The sequence below is a fragment of the Scophthalmus maximus genome, chromosome 4 (assembly GCF_022379125.1).
Source record: "Scophthalmus maximus strain ysfricsl-2021 chromosome 4, ASM2237912v1, whole genome shotgun sequence".
Classification (NCBI taxonomy): Eukaryota; Metazoa; Chordata; class Actinopteri; order Pleuronectiformes; family Scophthalmidae; genus Scophthalmus; species Scophthalmus maximus.
In genome coordinates this window covers 7,752,063-7,771,428 of record NC_061518.1, presented here as the reverse complement: position 1 = coordinate 7,771,428, position 19,366 = coordinate 7,752,063, and the positions used below count along the sequence as shown (strand labels likewise).

The window sequence follows — 19,366 nt, the reverse complement described above, 5'->3', positions numbered from 1 at the left end:
TGTACACCCTGGACACACAGAGGCAGAGTGCTGTCATGCATAATTTTGCCCCAGACAGATTTGTTCTTCGTAAAGGCCGATGAAAACCATAAAACCATGTACGATAATGTTGGTTTATGAGGTGCCCGGTTGCCTGCTTTGTTTTTTCTTGGCTTTGCTAATTCCAGTTTGTAATGGTGAGGTCCGACCAGGTCTGAACTCGGAATACGTGGTCGGTGTTAGGAGAGGAGCTGTCATCTTTCTGGGGACAAAGTCTTAAAATAGCCAGTGTGTACAGAGGCAGCGCCACCATCAGACAATGCTCGGGTCAAAGATGAGCCAGTCTCCTCTTCCTTTTTCACTTGTGAAGTAAACATTTCACTCTGCAACACACACACACCCATGTGGTGCTAACGCCCCAGATGGCTGGATGATAGGCCGGTCATTTGCACAAGTGGCAAAAAAAATGTTTGAAAAGGGTGGAGGGCTTGTAATGCTCAATCTTTTTCAACATTTTCACAACAGCAGCCTCGGGCCATAGTTGTACTGCTAAAGTCACATGCTTACATGCGGATGTTTGGCCGGGAGGCTGCGTACCTCGTCATTTTAGTTTAGGACGCTAACATTTGCTTATTATCACAAACACAGTACAACCGAGGCAGATGGGAGTCTTGTTAGTTTTGCAGGTATGTTCTCATTAGTCGTGAACAGCAGTCATAATGTATCGGACAAGATCATTTTTTGAAAGAAACATTCAGGTCACTGAGGTTATATCAATTCATCCTCTGAGGAACATGAATCTGATTCGAAAGCCACTTAAAGACAGTTTAAAAACTACAAGTGACTCTTGGTAGCACTAGAGGAACAATCATTAAGATTCATCAAGTGCATGTGTTGCTAAAAAAACGGTGTGATCCATCACATTCCCAATTATTAATATGCTGTCTGTTGTACATGGTTGATACCACTGAAAAGCAGTTTGATTATTTAAGTGTTATGTTAGTGATAAGCCACATTTTCCGTCACAGCATTCAACACTGCCCAGAGGCAAATGTCATAAAAGATTATCTGACACATGTACCTGTATCCTGGTGTCATTTCTGCCACAATTATTACCTTTCATAACTGTGGTAATCGTACTTTAAACTGTACATCGGTTTTATTAATAAGTATAATGCAGTTTAGCTGCCTCTGTTTGCTAGTGGAGAAACTAAATTTAGTGTCAGTAAAGCCACCAAAATATTTTGTCACAGCACGGATGAAAGGACTATAAAGTGCTATGGAAAATCAGTAAAATCCATGTCTTCCTTTTTGGTTATTTATACTGTTGTCAGTTGTCAGCTCTCATCTCAGTCAAAAAGCATTTCCTTCTGTAACTTGCAGCGATCCAAAATCCAACTCTTCTTTTTAAAGTCCCACCAACATATGATCAACACATTAACTAATTGCTGTCTTTAATTTGAAAATCGTTTTAGAAAATGAGCTTTGGAGACTGCAGTTATGGTTGAAGGATTTTAGGCCGCTTTCTGTCAAGATGTTCAGAAAGTGATGGAAAACCCCCTCTTTTCATGTGGCTGAATCACGTGGCCCAAGTTTTTTTTGGTTTGAATGTTAGATGCATGCCATGCTTGGCTGTTTCAAAGATGATTTTAGATGATTGTATGTAGTCAGTCAATTTTTTTTTACAATTGTTATCTCATTCCCTCACTCTTTCTTTCTTTCATGTTGACAGGACGGTTTACGCAGATTGTCAGGAAATGAATACATATTGGCCACAAAACGTAAGTTTGCAAAAAGCATACACAAGTGCAATCTATAGGCGTTCTGTTTATTTTATTTCTTGCTTTGTTTTTTTCCTTGTAGTTCATCCAGAGGTGGTGAACACATTTTTGTTTTCACCGTCCCCTTTAATGTGAGTGTCTCCTCTCTTGTCTCTCTTCCTTTGCCCACAGAGCCCCACCATATCCCCAGTCACCTGACAACTCCTCTGTCGCTAAACGACATCCCCCCTCGTATCGCCCAGACCATGGAGAATGAGGACTCTTGGGACTTTGACATCTTCAACTTGGAGGCTGCAACCATGAAACGGTGAGGCAACAGCACAGTTGAGGGCTACGAGACGGACTGTGTCTAATTTTGTTTAGTGTGGAAGGAGCGCTTGGTATGAGGGTTTATATTAAACTACCGTGCTGGATCCTCCCGCAGGCCTTTGACCTACTTGGGCCTGAAGATCTTCTCCCGCTTTGGGGTCTGCGAATTCCTAAACTGCCCCGAGGCAACTTTGCGCTCCTGGCTACAAGTGATTGAGGCCAACTACCACTCCACTAACTCCTACCACAACTCCAGTCATGCAGCTGATGTCCTGCACGCAACAGCCTATTTTCTCTGCAAGGAGAGAGTCAAGGTAAATTAACAAACAGTGATAATTAATAGTGAAGCATTCTGTTTTTAAAAAATGGAGGAAAATGTGCTCTGCCATAACATCGGTTAGACTAAAGGTGTGATTTGTCGATTAGCTGACAGGCAGGAATTTTATTGGCAGCCATTTTGATAGTAGATAATTGATCTCGTTTTTTAAGTATAGTTTTCAAGCCCAAATTTGTACTGATTACTGATTTTGAAATGATTTGAAAGGCATTTCCTCCTGAATTAAATAACTTTTGTGTTTCTTGTTTAGACGAAGCGTGAAATTTGAAGATTTCAACTTTGGTCTCTGGGAATTTTATTGACCAGATGGTTGATTAATTAGTTGAGAAAATAATCAACAAATTAATCCACACTAAAAAAAATTATTGCAGCCTTAGTGACAGTGGCTTTTTGGGAAAAAAGAGTCACTGTTGCTTGTGCATACACAATGTGAGATATTGGTAAGGTGGAAGTGAACACCGTTTTTATAGTGCGATTGGTACGATACCAATTTTTTCCTCTGATTGGTGTATCCACGTGTTAAAGTAATGTTTTCTTTACAAGACTTTCTGCTTCATCCTTGCCTATTGTTTGGAGGTTACTCTCCCTATGGAGCACTGTTAACAACTGTTTGGTTGTGAAGTAAAACTGGATTTCTGTCTCTGAAAGTCAACATGTTGGTATGTTTTCCTTTTCTTTCTTTTTTTTTTTTTTTTTTTTTACAAATGTTCATTACTGCCTTGGTTGTGGGCCCAAACACCCACAGTATCTAGATGTTGGGATTTTTCGTCTGTCTATTAAGTAGTGCGGCACTCTGCTCAATCTTGACTGTCATGTATCCTGTCTGAGCCTGCATTATCCTTGCGAGTCGTGGTTTCTTTCCCAAGTGTGTCAGTGGCTCAGCAACCGGTCGAGGGCGTGCAGCGGCTAAGCTGATTACTGAACTGTCTATTTCTGATCTCAGAGGAGGGATCTTTCATTGGATTAATCAGTGAACTGTAAAGTTACATCACCCAAGGTTAATGAATCCCTGGAACTCTGCAGACAGTAGACAATTGCAAATTAAGCATTCAATGACCAGATAGTAGTAATAATAATAGTGGAGTGCATTTATCTGGAGTGCAGTTATTTGCTCCATGTGTTCCCTTATATATTAATTATAAATCAGTTCTGTCAAAAGTTCTGTCAGTATTTTAAAAAAACAGTTGCAAAGTATCCTCAGAATAAGAGTCAAAATAATTCAGTTCAAAATTCAAGTTTTTGTTTTTGGTTAATATGTTGCCTCAGTGTAGTAATATAATGTTAAAACACTACACTGGGTGAAATAACATAAAATAACATTTTACTATCAGGCAGTTTTGTACTTTGGGAAATATCAGTGTCTTCTTGTTAACTGCAGTTAAATTGAGTCAACATTAATAAATCATAACTCTCTTTCCTAATTTAGAGCTACTTCTTCATATTCAACTCTGCACATCAGAGTTGAGTTGATGGTGGGATGTGACATTTTTAGCCACCGTAGTAAAGATTTGTTGTTTATCTGTCAGAAAATAGTTGTAATAATGGTTGCATTGCCACAATTTTTTTGGCAATCTGTTTGTACCAACAGCAAAGTTTGGATCCCATTGACGAAGTGGCTGCGCTGATCGCGGCAACAGTGCACGACGTGGACCACCCAGGACGCACCAACAGCTTCCTGTGCAATGCAGGGAGCGAGCTGGCCATCCTCTACAATGACACGGCTGTGCTGGAGAGCCACCACGCAGCGCTGGCCTTCCAGATCACCACGAGAGATGATAAGTGCAACATCTTCAAGAACATTGAAAGGTAGGAGATTCATTGTGATGGAAAATGGACGTCGTCACTATCTGTTATCTGCCTTGGCAAGACGAGACAAGTCAGCCTATGAAAAAGAAAATGGTGAAGATATTCTGTTACAAATTTTCTAGAGCCCCAAGATGTGACATCTTCACAGTTCAAAACCCAATGATTACATTTACTGGCTCATAGAACAAAAAAAATACAATTCTTATTTATGAGAAACTGTGACCTGCAAATTCTTGTTGTTTTTAACTTTAGAAATAAAAAACAAGTCTAAACTGAGTAATCATTGCAGCTCTATTTTGTATTTAGGAACCGAGTTGTATGAACATTTTGATGTTTTGAAATTCTTCTAATAAATAAATAGCACAGGGACAAGTTAAGTCTGCAATACTTTGCGTGCGTGCGTGGGCATGTGCATGTGCGTGTGCGTGTGTGTGTGTGTGTGTGTGTGTGTTTGTATGTGTGTGTCTTGTCAGCAGCAGGGTAGTAATGTGATTTGAGTCCCAAAGCAGATTGGCTCACATGTGCTGGTCCCCTTGGAGGGGGAAGGTGAACAAAGCATCCATTCATCGCTACTGTCATGGCAATCAGAGGAGGAAAACTGTTCACACGGGTTTCTGTGCTATTTACCACACTGTCTCTCTCTCTCCCCCTCCTTTTGTTCTCTCTTCTGCCTTCACCTCCTTCTCACATCTGATTCCTGCAAATCTCTCTCTCACTCTCTCTCTAGGAATGAATATCGAACACTACGACAGGCCATCATTGACATGGTGCTGGCAACTGAGATGACAAAACATTTTGAACATGTCAACAAATTTGTCAACAGCATCAACAAGCCACTGGCTGCTTTGGAGGAGAATGGGGTGAGATTAAAAATGAAATTCATGCTTGTGTAGAAATAGTATTTCTAATTTTAGCTTCTCCTTTTCTTTTTAAAGACTAGTGTTGTGTCAGATCAGGAAGGACACACAGGAGCATTCGGGCTTTATATAAACACAACTATTGCCATTTCATTCTGTCACATGCTGTCGCAGAAACGTATTAAGTCCAAACATTATGTAAGCTACAATAGTTTAAGAGCTTGAGAGGTGCTGAGACTGGTTCAGGGGACTTGTGGCCTGTTGTTGCCTGGGCACAGATATCTTTGCAGGGAGAGAATTTTACAACTCAGTAACATCTTTCTCGTCTCTGTGAGGAATGCTCAACACTGACATTTAAAAGCTCTCATGCCTTTTAAAGGCAGGAATAATACAAATAAATGATCAGACTTCCCTACATTCTCATATTGAATGCATTCACTTTCAAAACCATGTTGGTTTAGACACGGTGTGCATGTAAGTGTTTGGTGTAAGATTAAATACAGTATATAATACAGTATTGTTGCATGTATGCTGTAATTCTGTTTTGTTAAGTTTGAAGGTTGAGAATATAATGGAGACCTCAGTCGTGTTGGCACAGAAAAATAGACCCGTACTTCTGTTTAACATAATTGTCCGTGAATTCGATCTTAAAACATAAAGTAGCCTGCACCATCACGTGACTGCACGAAGCCTGCAGTACACATTTTAAAAGTGAGTGTCACACATACTGATGACACAGTGATTACAGACTCTCCTTCTCCATAAAGAAAACTAAAATGTTATCTGATGCCAGTGCCATACTTTATCTTCCAATTTTGATTTATGCACAGACACAGTCCGTTATTTTTTTAAGTTGTTCAGCTGCTGTTTGTGATAAGGAGCTTTCTATTGCCACTAATAAAAAGTTATCTTTGTGCTAATGATCTGCTTCTGTTTTTTTTAGGGAAATGGTGATGAGGAGTCTGTCAAAGGCATTCTGACATCCCCTGAGAATCGCATCCTTGTTAAGCGAATGCTGATTAAGTGTGCGGACATTTCCAATCCATGCAGGCCTCAGGAGCTCTGTATAGAATGGGCTGGACGCATCTCAGAGGAGTATTTTGCACAGGTACTGAGAAAAAATTACGTGGAGTTGATGGTGCGGGGAGATGGCTCAAGTAGCTTCACTGTTTGATTATTTATTTGGGGGGGGGATTTATGTATTTATTGTGTGTGATGATCACTTGTGCCTTCATCTCTGGAACAGACGGACGAGGAGAAGAGGCAAGGTCTGCCAGTGGTTATGCCTGTGTTTGACAGAAACACCTGTAGCATCCCAAAGTCCCAGATTTCCTTCATAGACTACTTCATTACGGACATGTTTGATGCATGGGACGGTAAGACTGCACAGTATGCCGGAAACACTACAATGACATTAGTTGTTACTAATTAAAATAATCAATTACATTTTTATAGAGGGGATCTAATGGGGTCAAGAATTTACTGATAGGAGAAATCAAGTCTCGATCTCTCTCATTGAGAATATAAATGTCGAATTAGTATCCAAATTTAAGTATTGTCATCTTTAAAAACTTCTGTACCTACATTTGTACTAAATCTTGGGGAAACAGTGATTCGCTGCAGATACTGACTTCATATAACCGACTGGGTATTACCCAGGTCGTGACCAAGTTATGTTAAATACAATCTTGACATGTCAAAATTCATTGTTTCTACTATCTGACACATTCATTAAGTCACAGTGGGCCACCAATCCCTAGCCCCATGTTACCTCTCATGACAATGAATCTAGTAACTTACACACAGTTAGATTTTACAGATTTTTAATGTGGGACAGAGTCCACTGATATGGGATCAGTACTGGGAATCAGTGCTCAGATATCGAGAGTTAAAGTATTAGAATCAGAAAAGGGTTGGATTGGTTTCTTTTGCAAAAAATGTATACATCAAATGGTGTGGCAGACATTAAATATACACAGTCAAATCTGATATTGAGCTTCAACTTCTTTTATCTTCCAGCTTTCGCAGACCTCCCCAATCTTATGCAGTACATGGACAACAACTTCAAATACTGGAAAGGCCTGGATGAGAGGAAGCTGCACAGCCTGAGACCGCCTCCAGAGTAGGTGCTGCAGTGTTCGGCCCTGGGACTCTGCGGTCCGGGGCAGCCGTCCTCTCTCCTGCTGGGGCGTCTCTCCTCCTGCCGGCCCAGCCGCCAGCCAAAGGGCCTCCTCGCCTTCACCTTCCCTCTTCTGTAGCACGCCAAGCGTCCACATATCCGTTGATGCAGGAACCACAGAAGGACTTCCTGACGGGCAGTCGCAGCAGTGAACATTTGCTGGCTTTTACGACCCTGTCAGATGAGAACTGTGACAAACAGACACAGACACAAACCGCATCCTTATGAACTTCTTGTGCCTCTCAGGCATTTGCAGTGTAGCTGGTCATGTGACATAACTGCGAGAGGGTCCTTAAAGGCCTTCTGGCTAAGCGTCCGTCCCCTAATCACCACGCGGGCCCTCCGGTTTGCCTGTGAAGTTGCTGTTGAGTACAAACTGCTCGTTTACTGAAGGAGAAGGGAGGAGCAGATGGTAACATGGTCCGGCTTTGGTGTCCTATCCTCACCGAGCCATATAATCACCTTTGATATCCATCCCTGTGCTCGCAGCAAGGCAGGACTGCTCCTTCTGCCCCTGGAGGCCACACCATGAAAGAACACTCCACTGCTTCTTTTTTTTTGGCAATATTTTCATGTGTCCTTCAGAAACACATCTAAGTTGACATGTAGCTGTCATAACGGACATTTTGGGGGGATGCTTTCTTTCTGGGTCAGGGAAGTGGATCTTTACTTTAGGCCACTGCTGAGAGACGAAAACCTCAACATCTTGATTATAGGTAACTAATTACAGATGATTTGGTATGTTAATTTTTCCTAGATGTTCCATATTTTCTATATCAAAATTCATAAGTGAATTAGTTGATGAATAAAAAAAAGAACAAAATTTATTTTAAAAAATAAAGAAAAGCCAAAGCTGATAAATACTACTATAACGCTCAAAAAATTCACAATTATTATTCATATGAAGCATTACCATATTAAACATTTTTATTTTCTTATCAAAACTAAAGTACCAGTTTGAATGAACACTTTTGTATTGCACTGTAAACAATATTAGAAATGTCTACGTCTCAGTGATTTGTCCAGGGATGGGGGGTTGCATTGGAGAATAAGCTGTTATTGTTGATCATCAGGAGTGTGTGCGTGTGCGTGTGTGTGTGTGTGTGCGTGCGCGTGTGTTTGGGTATGTGTGTTTGGGTTGTAGGAGCGGTTGAGTGGGTACATTCATTGTTGCAACAGTCCCTTACTCTTGGTTTAATGCTGTAAACCGCTTGACATTTGAAAACAGCAGAAATATGTGAAAACATTTTGGACTTGAAAAAAATTTTCTCCCAGAAATTTTTGTATCTGGTTTATCCTACTGAAAAGACTGCCTTATTTTATACAATATTTATACAGTACATCCCACTGTGCAACTGCAACGGACATCTGGAGTTTTTATTCTTAACATAGTCAGAAGGTTATGTTCAAGTAAATCTCAATATTTTTATAGACAATGAATTTTACACTGGATTTGCAGCAAATGAGATCAACCGTTCTAGCTATCTGAATACCTGTGAATTGGATGGTCACACAGAACATGTATACAGAGAACTAAATGGTTAAGAAGGATGTGGATCGCAGAGTTGTCTATCACTGTCTTTAAGCATTCTCCTAGAGGCCCGCTCGCATTGATTTTTGATCAAACATCATTCTACTTTGGCCACTTGTCCAGCACCTTTATGCACAGATCCAGGGAACAGCTTTTTTTCTCAAGGTTGGTTTCAGATTAGGATACTAATATATGTTAAAGATTGTTGCAATGCTTATTATTAAAAATAGCTCCTCTTTAAACAGTATATAAATGCCATAACAGCTAAGATAATGATGGTTAATCGGCTGTATTGACCATGGTTGTCTTTGTTTCTCTCTTATGACAGAATTGTACACTCAATCAGGGGATTTGTTTGTTCCTTCTGATTCACATGTTGGTCTGAAGGCACGGAAAAAAAAATAGACTATTCAATGAAAAATAAAAAATAATGTCAATTATAAGTTTGCTTTTTATTTCCTGTAACGATTCAGTGCCATTTCTCTTACATGTGTAATTTCTCACTATTAACCTACGATATGTCTAATAGTGCTAAATTCTATATTTCCTTCTGTCTATCTAGATATCTAACTACGTCTTTGGGTTTCTTGTTTTATTTAATACCATCTTAATTTTTAGAGAGTTTAAGGAATGACCTAGTTTAAATCAAAGGTTTTCTGTTGTTTGAACTGCGGCAAATGATGCATCTCAAACTACATGTTGGCTGGCTGAGAGCCCTGCTTTGTCACCTACTGTACATACTGTAAAAGGGACATGGGAGGGGGGATTTTCCCTAAAACTAAATTGAACATTGAACAAAGCCATCTCTCTTAATCAAAAGTTATCAGCAGTAAGTAGTATAATACTAGAGAGGATCAAATGAAATGAGGAACTGATTGAGGAATGAGGATTATTTGTCTATGGTTATCATACATTTTTAAATCAACAGGTTGATATCTTTAAAAAAAAAATCCAGAGTCAATTTGGACATTAACCAACACTTTGTGTTCTTTATACAGGTTGGTAGTTTGGTAGTTGAGGCTGACTCTGTCTGATTTCCTCAGGAAAAGGGTGACGTGATAAGAATGTGACAAATCAGGTCAGGATATGTCGTGACTGATAAGACCCAATCAGGAAGTGAATGCGGGTGTCTGCATTATTGTTTCCAAAAGTTTATGTTTCTAAAACAACCTTGGAGTTTTCATATTGAAACAGGGCCAATGGCTTTTTTTTTTTAAATCTTGTTTTAGTGGGTTAAAAACTCCGGAGAAGTGAGCTTTCGACCAGTCAAAAACATTTCTTTTTTTAAACAATTTTTATTTAAAAAAAAAAAACAGATTCCATATATGGACACCTGGTGTACATAAAAGTGATTTAATTTTCCGACTAAAACATATTAGTTTGTTGTTTGTTTGTTATTGTTTATTGATATATTTGTCTTGCATTGTTGTATTGATTTAGTGTGATTTTCATTATTGTTCGTTTTAATTGCTGTCACTTTCTGTGTGGACCCCAGGAAGACTAGAGACCACTTTGTGGAAACTAATGGGGATCCAAATAAAGAATGATAAGAATATAAACACTTTAGTCTTAAGAACTAGTTCTGAGGGGACCAAAACTGGTCTGCACTACCTTGGGGGCCCAGCTGCTCCTTATCGTCCCATGGTCCCTCAAAAAGGCTAACACGGCCATGGTGGGTCATGGCGAATGGGGTCGTGAACTCCTTGTATTTTTTTTCTATTAACAATACATCTTAAATCAACTGGCTGAAAATTATTTATCTAACCTCTATGTTATCTGATGAAGTTGATTATCTAACACGGTTGAATAATCCAAAAGTGTCATATTGAGTTAAATAATAGTGTTATATAAGAAGAGAAAACAGCGCGGTTTCCGGCGCGTCACACTTTACGGCAAGTCGTCAGAAAAAGTCGCCCGGCGCCAGAGGGAAGAAGACTGTAATGGCTGCCGTCGTCAATCGTCAACTACATTAGAAATTGTTTTGTTTTTAATGCTACCGCAGATTGGTGGAGCGGTGACATGTCTTCGGGAATGACTGGGCAAACACCGTAAGTGTCCGTTTAGTTTAGTCAGTTTTGAGATTAATTTGGTAACGTGAGAAATGTTACTCGGGCCGGTTAAGCTAATGCTAGCCACGGTGAAAGCTTTACCACCCGCTAGCATGCTAAGTGGAGGCCTGCTAACAAATGTTACACCGCAGGTTGTGTTTTCACGTCTTTAATTCAACACGAGTTGGCTAATCTGAGCGCATGTCAATAGAACAGTTGAACTTTACGTTCTCATGGGTTTTAAACGAGTGTATTAATACCACGGACGTTCTAAAAAAGGATCCTAACTTGCTAGGTTAGCAACACTAGCTGTAGCCTTTGATGTCAGTTGGCGCTAGCTAACTTCGACTTAGCTTAAAACAAAAAAGTAAACTGGCATTGACCGTTACCCCTGGCGATGTAGGAGATAATAGAAACGTTGTGTTCATTAAAAAGACAGTGTGTGAGATACAATGAGTTAAAATTCCACATTTTGCCTGCAAAATCAATCTAACATAGTTAGCAGTTAGCTGCGATAAATGTGTATCTGCAAACAACTTTGCAAATGTCGTTTCAGGTACTGAATATATACAATCGTTTTCCGTTTCCCAACCGAAACGGTTTGGGTTTCAAACAAAAACAGGAAAACGAAACGGTTTGGGCTTCAAAGCTAACTTCTGTGATTGTGGAACTCTGAGGTGTTGACGGGGTTTAAAGTTACTAATTTGATCTCAATGACCCTATGCCACTCACCTAAGATCCAACAAATAATTCTAATTTGTAGAGCCAAGTCAGTTTTCCTTCCACTTTGCACTTTAATGCATTTTTTTTGTTGTTAAGATTGTGTAGTAAATGCGTGCTTGTTTGATGTTTTATCTTTGTATTTTAATTCTCAGGTGCCTGAGCAGTCGATGGGATCAGCCAGCCCAACCTAAACCGAGTGTAGATGTTAGGCAGCAGAGGAGCAGTGAGAATGCAGCCCACCCCGTGTCTTTGTCAGGAGTTGTCGGCACCGCTACCTCACATAGTGCAGCTTCCCAGCCACAACCAACAGGAGAAAAACCTGCGCCTCCAGGAGGGGTTGAAATGGCTGCGGCCATGGCTGCTAAAATAAATGCCATGTTAATGGCAAAAGGAAAACTGCTGACTCCTCCACCATTACTTGCAAAGGTGCACACGATGTTGCAGATAAAATAATAATATGCCCTGGTTATGCAGTCAGTGAAGGACTTACGGTTCCCTTGCTATTTCAACTATGTTTTAGATCCTTCCAAGTGTGCCTGTGCCAACCACTACTGAAGAGATGGTAGTCACAGAGGTTGACATAAATGATGTACCGATAAATTGCAGAGACCTTCTAACTAAAGGCAAAACACACGAGGAGGTAAGTGGAAAGTTGCCATGGCAGCTTTGCATGTAGAATACACATGCGCTTTCAAAAAGGGAAAATGAGAAGTCTTTTAACAGCTTTAAATAACAAAGTTCAAAAAATGCTTCTTTCAGATCCGACAGTTTAGCGGAGCAGTCGTCTCGACCAAAGGTCATTACATGGCTGAAGTGGATAAAGGGAATGGAGTAGGGTACGTTTTCAGACATAATCGTGTTCCTGCAAAAGTAGTATCCCATGACCACAGCACTTGACAGTAGACCAAGAATAACTATTTTAATCTTAATCTTTTGATTGTTTTGGCGAGTTGTTGCAAGCTGTATAAGAATGGCAGTGATAAACTATCTTATAGCTTACTTTCTTTCCAAGAAAATCATAACATATTTAACAGAAGTGTAATGTCTATCAGATAAAAAGTAATACATCACCATTAAAAAATAATTTGTGATTATTATAGTGATTATGGAGAAAGGGGATGTGGACGTGACCTTTCTGTTTTGCTTTCCTTTAGACATAGACCTTTGTATTTGCATGTCCAGGGAAAGAACCAAGAGCAGGTCAATAGTAAGTAGCACTTTTTTTTTCTCAATATGCAGATACTGCCACTGTTGAAATTTACTTTTATTGTAATACATTTGTCAAAGGGACAGTTAGCGATTTTGGACAAAGGGAAAACAGGTTTTTTTTTTCCTCTGCCACACACAGAACCGACAGCTGAGCATGAAGAAATGTTCGCTGAATTTTTCAAATTAGTGTATTGGATTAAAATCGCTAACTGCCCTTTTAAGCATTCCGAAGCCTGTTTTTTTGTGTGGGTGTGGTAAGGTATTGAATGTAGCTGACATCCATGTGGATCTTCCTGAATATTAGAGGCTGTTTTGAGGATAAGGGAGATCATCTCGGAGGACGTGTTGAGAGCATCAATAGCATCAGGAGGACAACATATGCCCATAATGCCTCCGATCACACTCTACCCTCAGCCCCCTCGGCCTGTCATCCCTTCGCCTGTGCCACGGATGCCAAACACCAACTCAGTGCCAGGCCAGGGTCATCGGCCTGCAGCTCCTCATTCAGGGGTAGGCTGACATCAAAGCTTTGTTGAAGTCAAAGACCGTACCAACAGTTGGCATGAACAATTCTTTAACATCATTTGGGTGGTGTTTGCAGCCAGCGTGTTGCCTTTGTTGCAAGACTTATCAGACTTTCGGGGCTCTATTGGAGACATTTTGCATAAAGTGGGTCCAGTATTGCCCAGGAATAAAGGGTGGGGCATCAAAGTCTACTTTAACATAACAAAAGCGACACTTTATGAAAGAATAATGTGTAAAAGGTAAGAATATAAGTGTTTTATTGGTTGAAGGTGTACTAGGGTTCTTATTGCATCAGAGGCAGGATTTTACAAATGGAGGTAAAGAAAGTGAGGCGAGTGAAGACTATTTTGCCATCACTGATACCCACCTCCCATATTAAGTAGCAGAGAGAACATCCCTGGTCTACAGGGCAAAGCCTTGGATCACTGCATCTGCTTACAAAGCTCTTTTGCATCTAGTAAAATTTGTTTTAGGTGTCAATAAACAACATTAATGTGCAGGGTATGTTTGTTAATCACATGTTTTTCCTTATCTTCAGAGTTTTGTGCACACAAAGATTTTTGTGGGCCTGGACCAGTCGTTGCCTTCGTTTAACGTGAACGAAAAGGTTGAGGGTCCAGGAGGTTCATACCTGAGTCACATCCAGACAGAGGCGGGGGCTCGAGTCTTTCTCAGGGGAAAAGGCTCTGGCTACATTGAACAAGCATCAAAACGAGAGTCTTTTGAGCCTCTTTATGTTTACATCAGGTTGGTTGGTTTTTTAAAAATACTGTAAAAATTTGTAAAAGTAACAATTTCCCTATTAGGATACCACTTCAACTTTCTTGGTAGCACTAAGTTAACAGATCTGAAGAAAATAGAACTTCACATTTGCCGCAAAGATGCCCATCAACTGGTCACAAAAAAAAAAAATCTAAATCTTAAAATGTATCCAATTGGCCCATTTTGCCTTTTTACAACAGGACATGACTTGGGATAATTGATGTGAGGAAGTTATTATGAATTAACAGAAGGTTTTCTAAAAAGTGTTCATTCTAACCAACTTGCCCAGGACCTCCCTGTTCATGTCAAGGATTTTCTTGAAAAAAGTCATGTGAAATCTATTAAATTAATGGGATCTTGTAGCCAAAACTAGTGGAGACATTAAGTTTTGAAAATTAAAGATTCTTGGACAAAAAAAATATTCATAAGATTACTGTAAAACATCAAAGAACAAGTTATTTCCATGAATCCATGTTTCAAATTATCCCAGAGGTTTCTTGGATGTTCAGTACAATTGAAGCCCTTTGAATACAGTGGGAAAAATGATGTGTACTAGGCTTCTCATTGCATCAGAGGCAGGATTTTACAAATGGAGGTAAAGAAAGTGAGGCGAGTGAAGTCTATGTTGCCATCACTGATACCCACCTCCCATATTAAGTAGCAGAGAGAACATCCCTGGTCTACAGGGCAAAGCCTTGGATCACTGCATCTGCTTACAAAGCTGTTTGACCTCTAATAAACTTTGTTTTAGATGTCAATAAACCTTCAGAATTCATAACTAAAATAATTTGAACCCATGAGTTTATATCATTTTTTTTATTATTGTTTTTTATTTTATTTAGTGGGAGTAAATCCATGACATGATCTGGGGAAAGTTTTGAATTTAATCATGGGAGTTGCCATGGTTTAACAAAATTCTTTAACTTTTTTGTGTGGTCTCTCTTCATCCTTTCATTTTGTGTTGCAGCCACCCAAACTCCGCTGGATTGGAGGCAGCGAAGAAACTCACTGAGAGTCTGCTGGAAACTGTAAGTTTAGGATATTGTTCTCATAAATAAATGAAAGTCGTGGAGTTGGTTGGACTTTAACCACAAGTCTATTAGGAGGTATAAGAAGGTGACACTATTCAAGCATATAGTTTTCACTGATACCTACCTCCAAAAGTAAAGTGGTAGTGTGAACCACCTGATCTCCAGAGATAGGTTTTGAGTGCTCTGCACCTACCCACAATGCAAGTGTTGAAAATAAATCCCCACACAGCCTGTTTGGATTCATATCCAGGTCTTGACATAATTTTTCTATTCTCTCAGGTGAGAGCCGAACATGCCCGAATGGTGTCGATATACACGGCCACTGGCTCAACACAACGTGAGTATTCCTCTACACTTTGTAACTGAACAGGCAAATTCCAACAGAGTGGCCAAATACCAGGTACTAGCTGACTGCATTCTTCCTGTGGTAAATTAATCCTTTTTGACATCTGTAGTGGCCCAACAATAGGTTGAAATAGTACGGTCACATTTGTCACAAAACCCTGTTTATCCAGGCGATATATGCTATTAACTCCACATTCTGTACTTTCATTTCAGCATACGCAGCACATGGATTTCCACCTAATAGCAATTACTCTAGCCAGGGGTCCTGGTATAACTACCCAGCAAATGGGTACGCTGGTGGCTATTCAGCGTATCCAGGAGACCGTGGTTATTGGAGTAATGCAAATGGTCCACCAAGTCATTCTAACATGTCGACAAACCCTCCATCTTCTCAGGCAATGGTTCAGTATCCGGTGTGTCCTAGGAAACCACATCCCTATCTCGTCCAGGTAATTGACTCTAGCCGCCACGCTTGGTGATAAGGGCAGTAGTTTAAATCTGTGGACACACAGACACACACATATCGTTAAAGGTTTCGACCTAATTTAATATGCAGTAATCCACATTATATCAGGACACATGAAGCCCGTCGAGGCCTATATCCTGCTGCGGCATCAGCGTGTGTGTGTGTGTGTGTATATGGTTTTCATCTATTTAAGGATCCTGGCAGCAGTGAGACAGTGGAGCCTGAAGGATCTTTAAACACCCCCCCTGACTCGGGAAGTCCCAAACGTCAGTTCCACGAGGAGGCTGAGGAGGAGCAGGTCAGCTGAGGAGTAACAACCCACACATATCGCTGAACGTTCAATTGTTCTAACACAAACATGTCTGTTTGAGTCACTGTTGGAAGTCTAGTCTGTCTGGTCGTCGTCACTCACAGACAATAGAAGTGTCAATCATCACTGATGAACCACAAAAATCGATCGATCAATTACACAAAGTGCCATGTCATGAAATTATTGTATGAAAAATATCAGTTTCTTATTTTTGAGCTGGTCGAGATGCAATAACAACTTGCTGTTCAACAAAGCCAAGCAGTGTTTTGTTATGTTTTTTTTTTTGTTTTTTACCACAGGCATGGGTTTGAGCTGTGTCAATGTTTAGTCTGAAAATAGACACAATGCTGACCATTTGGAAATTCCCGACATCAACTATCAACCCTGAAAGCACTTCGGGCTCTATCTCAGTCTGCCCGGAGACGCAGCTTTGAAGTTTGTTAAATACAAATCATCTGAACTTTCACTAAAAATAGTTTAAATTTTGCTTTGCTCGAAAGTTTGGACTTTGCTGCTCGTCTACACATGACACAGGCTGACACGTCTGGTTGCAACTTAAAATGTTGTTGTCCAAATTTGACTGAATCACATGCATGCACTGTAGAAACGTATTTAAACGGCCCATGGCTGTTGGGAAAAAAAAGTAGATTTTTAAAAGCAGCAGTGAGTTCTATATTTTGTTGCCCCCATGCATGCAAGAGGACCCTGCTGCCTGCTGTCTGGACAAGGACTTCTTTTAGCGAGAACAGCTGAGAATATGTTTTCGATAACAGTTAAAATGGAATGAGCCGCTGATTATGCTGCTGTTTAGCCACAGTAAAACATTTTTTTCTTCTCTTAATTATGCTCCACTTTCCACTTGATGCCCCTTAAAAACGTTTTATTAAAAACACATTAGGGCTGAAAACAGAAGTTGAAGCAGCCCTACGAATCTGGAAAGATTTCACATGAAAAATGTCAAGTCCTGTGGACCAAACCCTTTTCTTTATGTTCAAGTTTTTTTATTGTGCTTTTCTTTCACAGCCGACCAGCCGTTCTCCGGAGGGTCCTGCTCATCGGGAGTCTGCGCTTCCTGCCTCCAGTGTTGGAGAGGAAAAGGCCGTAGAAAGGTCTGTTAATAGATCTCGTTTCCTTTTGCATGTTATGCTTTTTGAATCCTGTGCGTGGCAGATACTGACATTCTTCTCTCTCCAGGATTCTGATGCCCCCACCACCACCTCTCTTCGCGGCTCCCGCCCCCGTTCCACGCAAAAGGCCGAGAGAGACAGACGAGCCGGCCTGTCGGCCCAGCAACGCCGCATCAATGGGTATGCGTTTTTATAATTTTCTATTATTCTCAGAGCCCGATTTACTCTGACATTTCTTCTCTGTTGGATGAAATGGCATCTCCCTCCATGGAGGAATGGGGAGGAGTGGAGACCTGTGTGAATCTCTCCACTGGTAGAAGCCTCTAACACTGTCTTCTTGTATATGTTTTTTGTCTTTCCCTTGTTTTTCTCTCTCAACATGTGTCCCGGGACCTGCCTGTTATGGATGTGTGCTGTGCTGCCGTTTCATTTGATATCTTCTCCCCCCCTGGCTGTGGATCAAACGAACTCAAAAACCACCGCTAACATGGGGCTCCTCAATGGGTTTCCTTTTTTGTTTTTCTTTCTCTCTATCTCTCTCTCCTTTTTTATTTTGTCCTTACAGGTGTTCAGGAAGATGTGTGCGAGAAGAAGCCTAAAGTCGACGAAGATTCATCTGGGCTTGTTCCCTATGGAGGAGATTCCTCCGACGAAGAGGAGGAGAGGAATCACAGCAGTAAGACATAACTCCTAACCCCCCTTCCCTTGCCCCGTCCCCACTGTCCAGGACACTCACAGATCCAAACTCTACACTCAGTATATAACCGCAGTTCTCAAACCCAGACCCCACCAGAGGAAAAATCCACTTTGTCCTTAAACACATTAGGTGTTTTAGGACTGTACCAGTGTTTTGACGTGGTTTAACAACCAAAACCATTCCATTCATCTCCGTATGGTATTAAAACTGGTGCCACCCCCTTTCTTACTGACACTAACATTAGGACTTTAAAGAAGGGGCACTAAGCTTTGTCAGGTCCTAATGTAGCAACAGGGTCAATTTCCTTAGTTTTCATATTGTGTTATTTTTACCAGCAATCAGATTAATGAGAGATGATCCAATGGCCTCTGGCGGTATGGTGAGGGCTTTTTGATATGAATAATAAGCAGAGTGAAGATGCTAAATCAAAACACTGGTATGTTTTATCTTTGAGTTATCACCAGTTTCTGATGTTTGCTGCTTTCCTGGACTCTTAAGAGATTTTTTTTTTTTTTTCTTGTCCCGGTGTTGGTTCTTCCTTTGTTGCACGTCTGTTTCAGTTACTTTCATGCTTCTCCCAGAATGCCTTTCTATAAACCCTCACACAATGAGTGTTAACCTGTTGGTGTTAGTCAAACGGTGGGTGTTTTTAAAAAAAATGTCCACCTACATAGGGAATGTAAATATAGATACGCCTGCTGACTAGTTCATTGTAATCGTGCATTTGTTTATAGCCTCATGAGTTAAAATGCAACACACACAAAAAATCATTGTGTCTTAATGTCATTTGGGAACTTTAAAGATGTAGTTTAGGAGAAAACTAATATTTTTTAGATTGTCTCTCCCTTGTGTCATTGCTGTATTGATTTTTTCTTTTTAATCTTCACCACCATTAAATAAAATGGGTCCAGAAAAGCAAAGCACATCATCAGAAGCCACTTTTTTAAGAGTGTGGAAGTTTTCAGGGTGGATTTTTCCTTTCTTTTTAAAATACAAAGCATTGTATACAACTTGTATTTCTTAAAACGCCTTTTATTTCTTTTTGCTGCATCTTTTGTCAATCCGAAACAAAGCCCCTTATTTCATTTTTTTTATTTCAAAACTTGGTCTGCTGCAGTAACGGGTGGTTTAAGTACATATTGTAAAATTCAGTGAAACTTTTTCTTATCTTGGAAAATGTTGTAGGCCTGTTCCCATGGAATACTATAATAAAAAGAACTGAAAACCACTTCTATTGGATCACTCACTTGTTCTATTGCTGAGGATGATCAGTAAGTTGTTTTTTTATGACGAGTTCTTACATCGGTCGGGGTTTCTTTATAGAAGATGTCACAGAACTTAAAA

The 19,366-nt window shown here is 40.2% G+C and overlaps 2 protein-coding genes across 2 annotated transcripts in view; both read left to right on the top strand.

The window, feature by feature from the left end:
• The window catches only part of pde8a (phosphodiesterase 8A), a 38,631-nt gene extending 29,409 nt beyond the window's left edge, over positions 1–9,222 (top strand). The window contains exons 15-22 of the mRNA XM_035628772.2: positions 1,712–1,760; positions 1,932–2,067; positions 2,185–2,383; positions 3,995–4,212; positions 4,940–5,072; positions 6,013–6,177; positions 6,316–6,445; positions 7,089–9,222. Of these exons, the coding sequence (XP_035484665.1) occupies positions 1,712–1,760; positions 1,932–2,067; positions 2,185–2,383; positions 3,995–4,212; positions 4,940–5,072; positions 6,013–6,177; positions 6,316–6,445; positions 7,089–7,195 (1,137 nt within the window). The 3' untranslated portion in view covers positions 7,196–9,222. The remainder of the gene's footprint in view (positions 1–1,711; positions 1,761–1,931; positions 2,068–2,184; positions 2,384–3,994; positions 4,213–4,939; positions 5,073–6,012; positions 6,178–6,315; positions 6,446–7,088) is intronic.
• Positions 9,223–10,669: 1,447 nt separating this feature from the next.
• LOC118302549 (KH homology domain-containing protein 4) lies at positions 10,670–19,250 on the top strand. The gene is made up of 14 exons (XM_035628777.2): positions 10,670–10,827; positions 11,703–11,976; positions 12,071–12,190; positions 12,310–12,386; positions 12,705–12,757; positions 13,064–13,269; positions 13,823–14,031; positions 15,014–15,074; positions 15,357–15,414; positions 15,636–15,871; positions 16,082–16,186; positions 17,222–17,307; positions 17,393–17,505; positions 17,891–19,250. The coding sequence occupies exons 1-14, from the start codon at positions 10,799–10,801 to the stop codon at positions 18,010–18,012; spliced, it is 1,749 nt and encodes a 582-aa protein (XP_035484670.1). The 5' UTR covers positions 10,670–10,798; the 3' UTR covers positions 18,013–19,250.
• The last annotated feature ends 116 nt before the right edge of the window (positions 19,251–19,366 follow it).

What these genes read in the sequence shown, in the direction of transcription:
- LOC118302549 (XM_035628777.2), top strand. Translation starts at nt 10,799, where the DNA reads ATGTCTTCGGGAATGACTGGGCAAACACC. An exon ending in GGAATGACTGGGCAAACACC is followed by an intron (nt 10,828 to 11,702) that starts GTAAGTGTCCGT and finishes TTTAATTCTCAG; the next exon opens with GTGCCTGAGCAGTCGATGGG. An exon ending in CCTCTTTATGTTTACATCAG is followed by an intron (nt 14,032 to 15,013) that starts GTTGGTTGGTTT and finishes TTTGTGTTGCAG; the next exon opens with CCACCCAAACTCCGCTGGAT.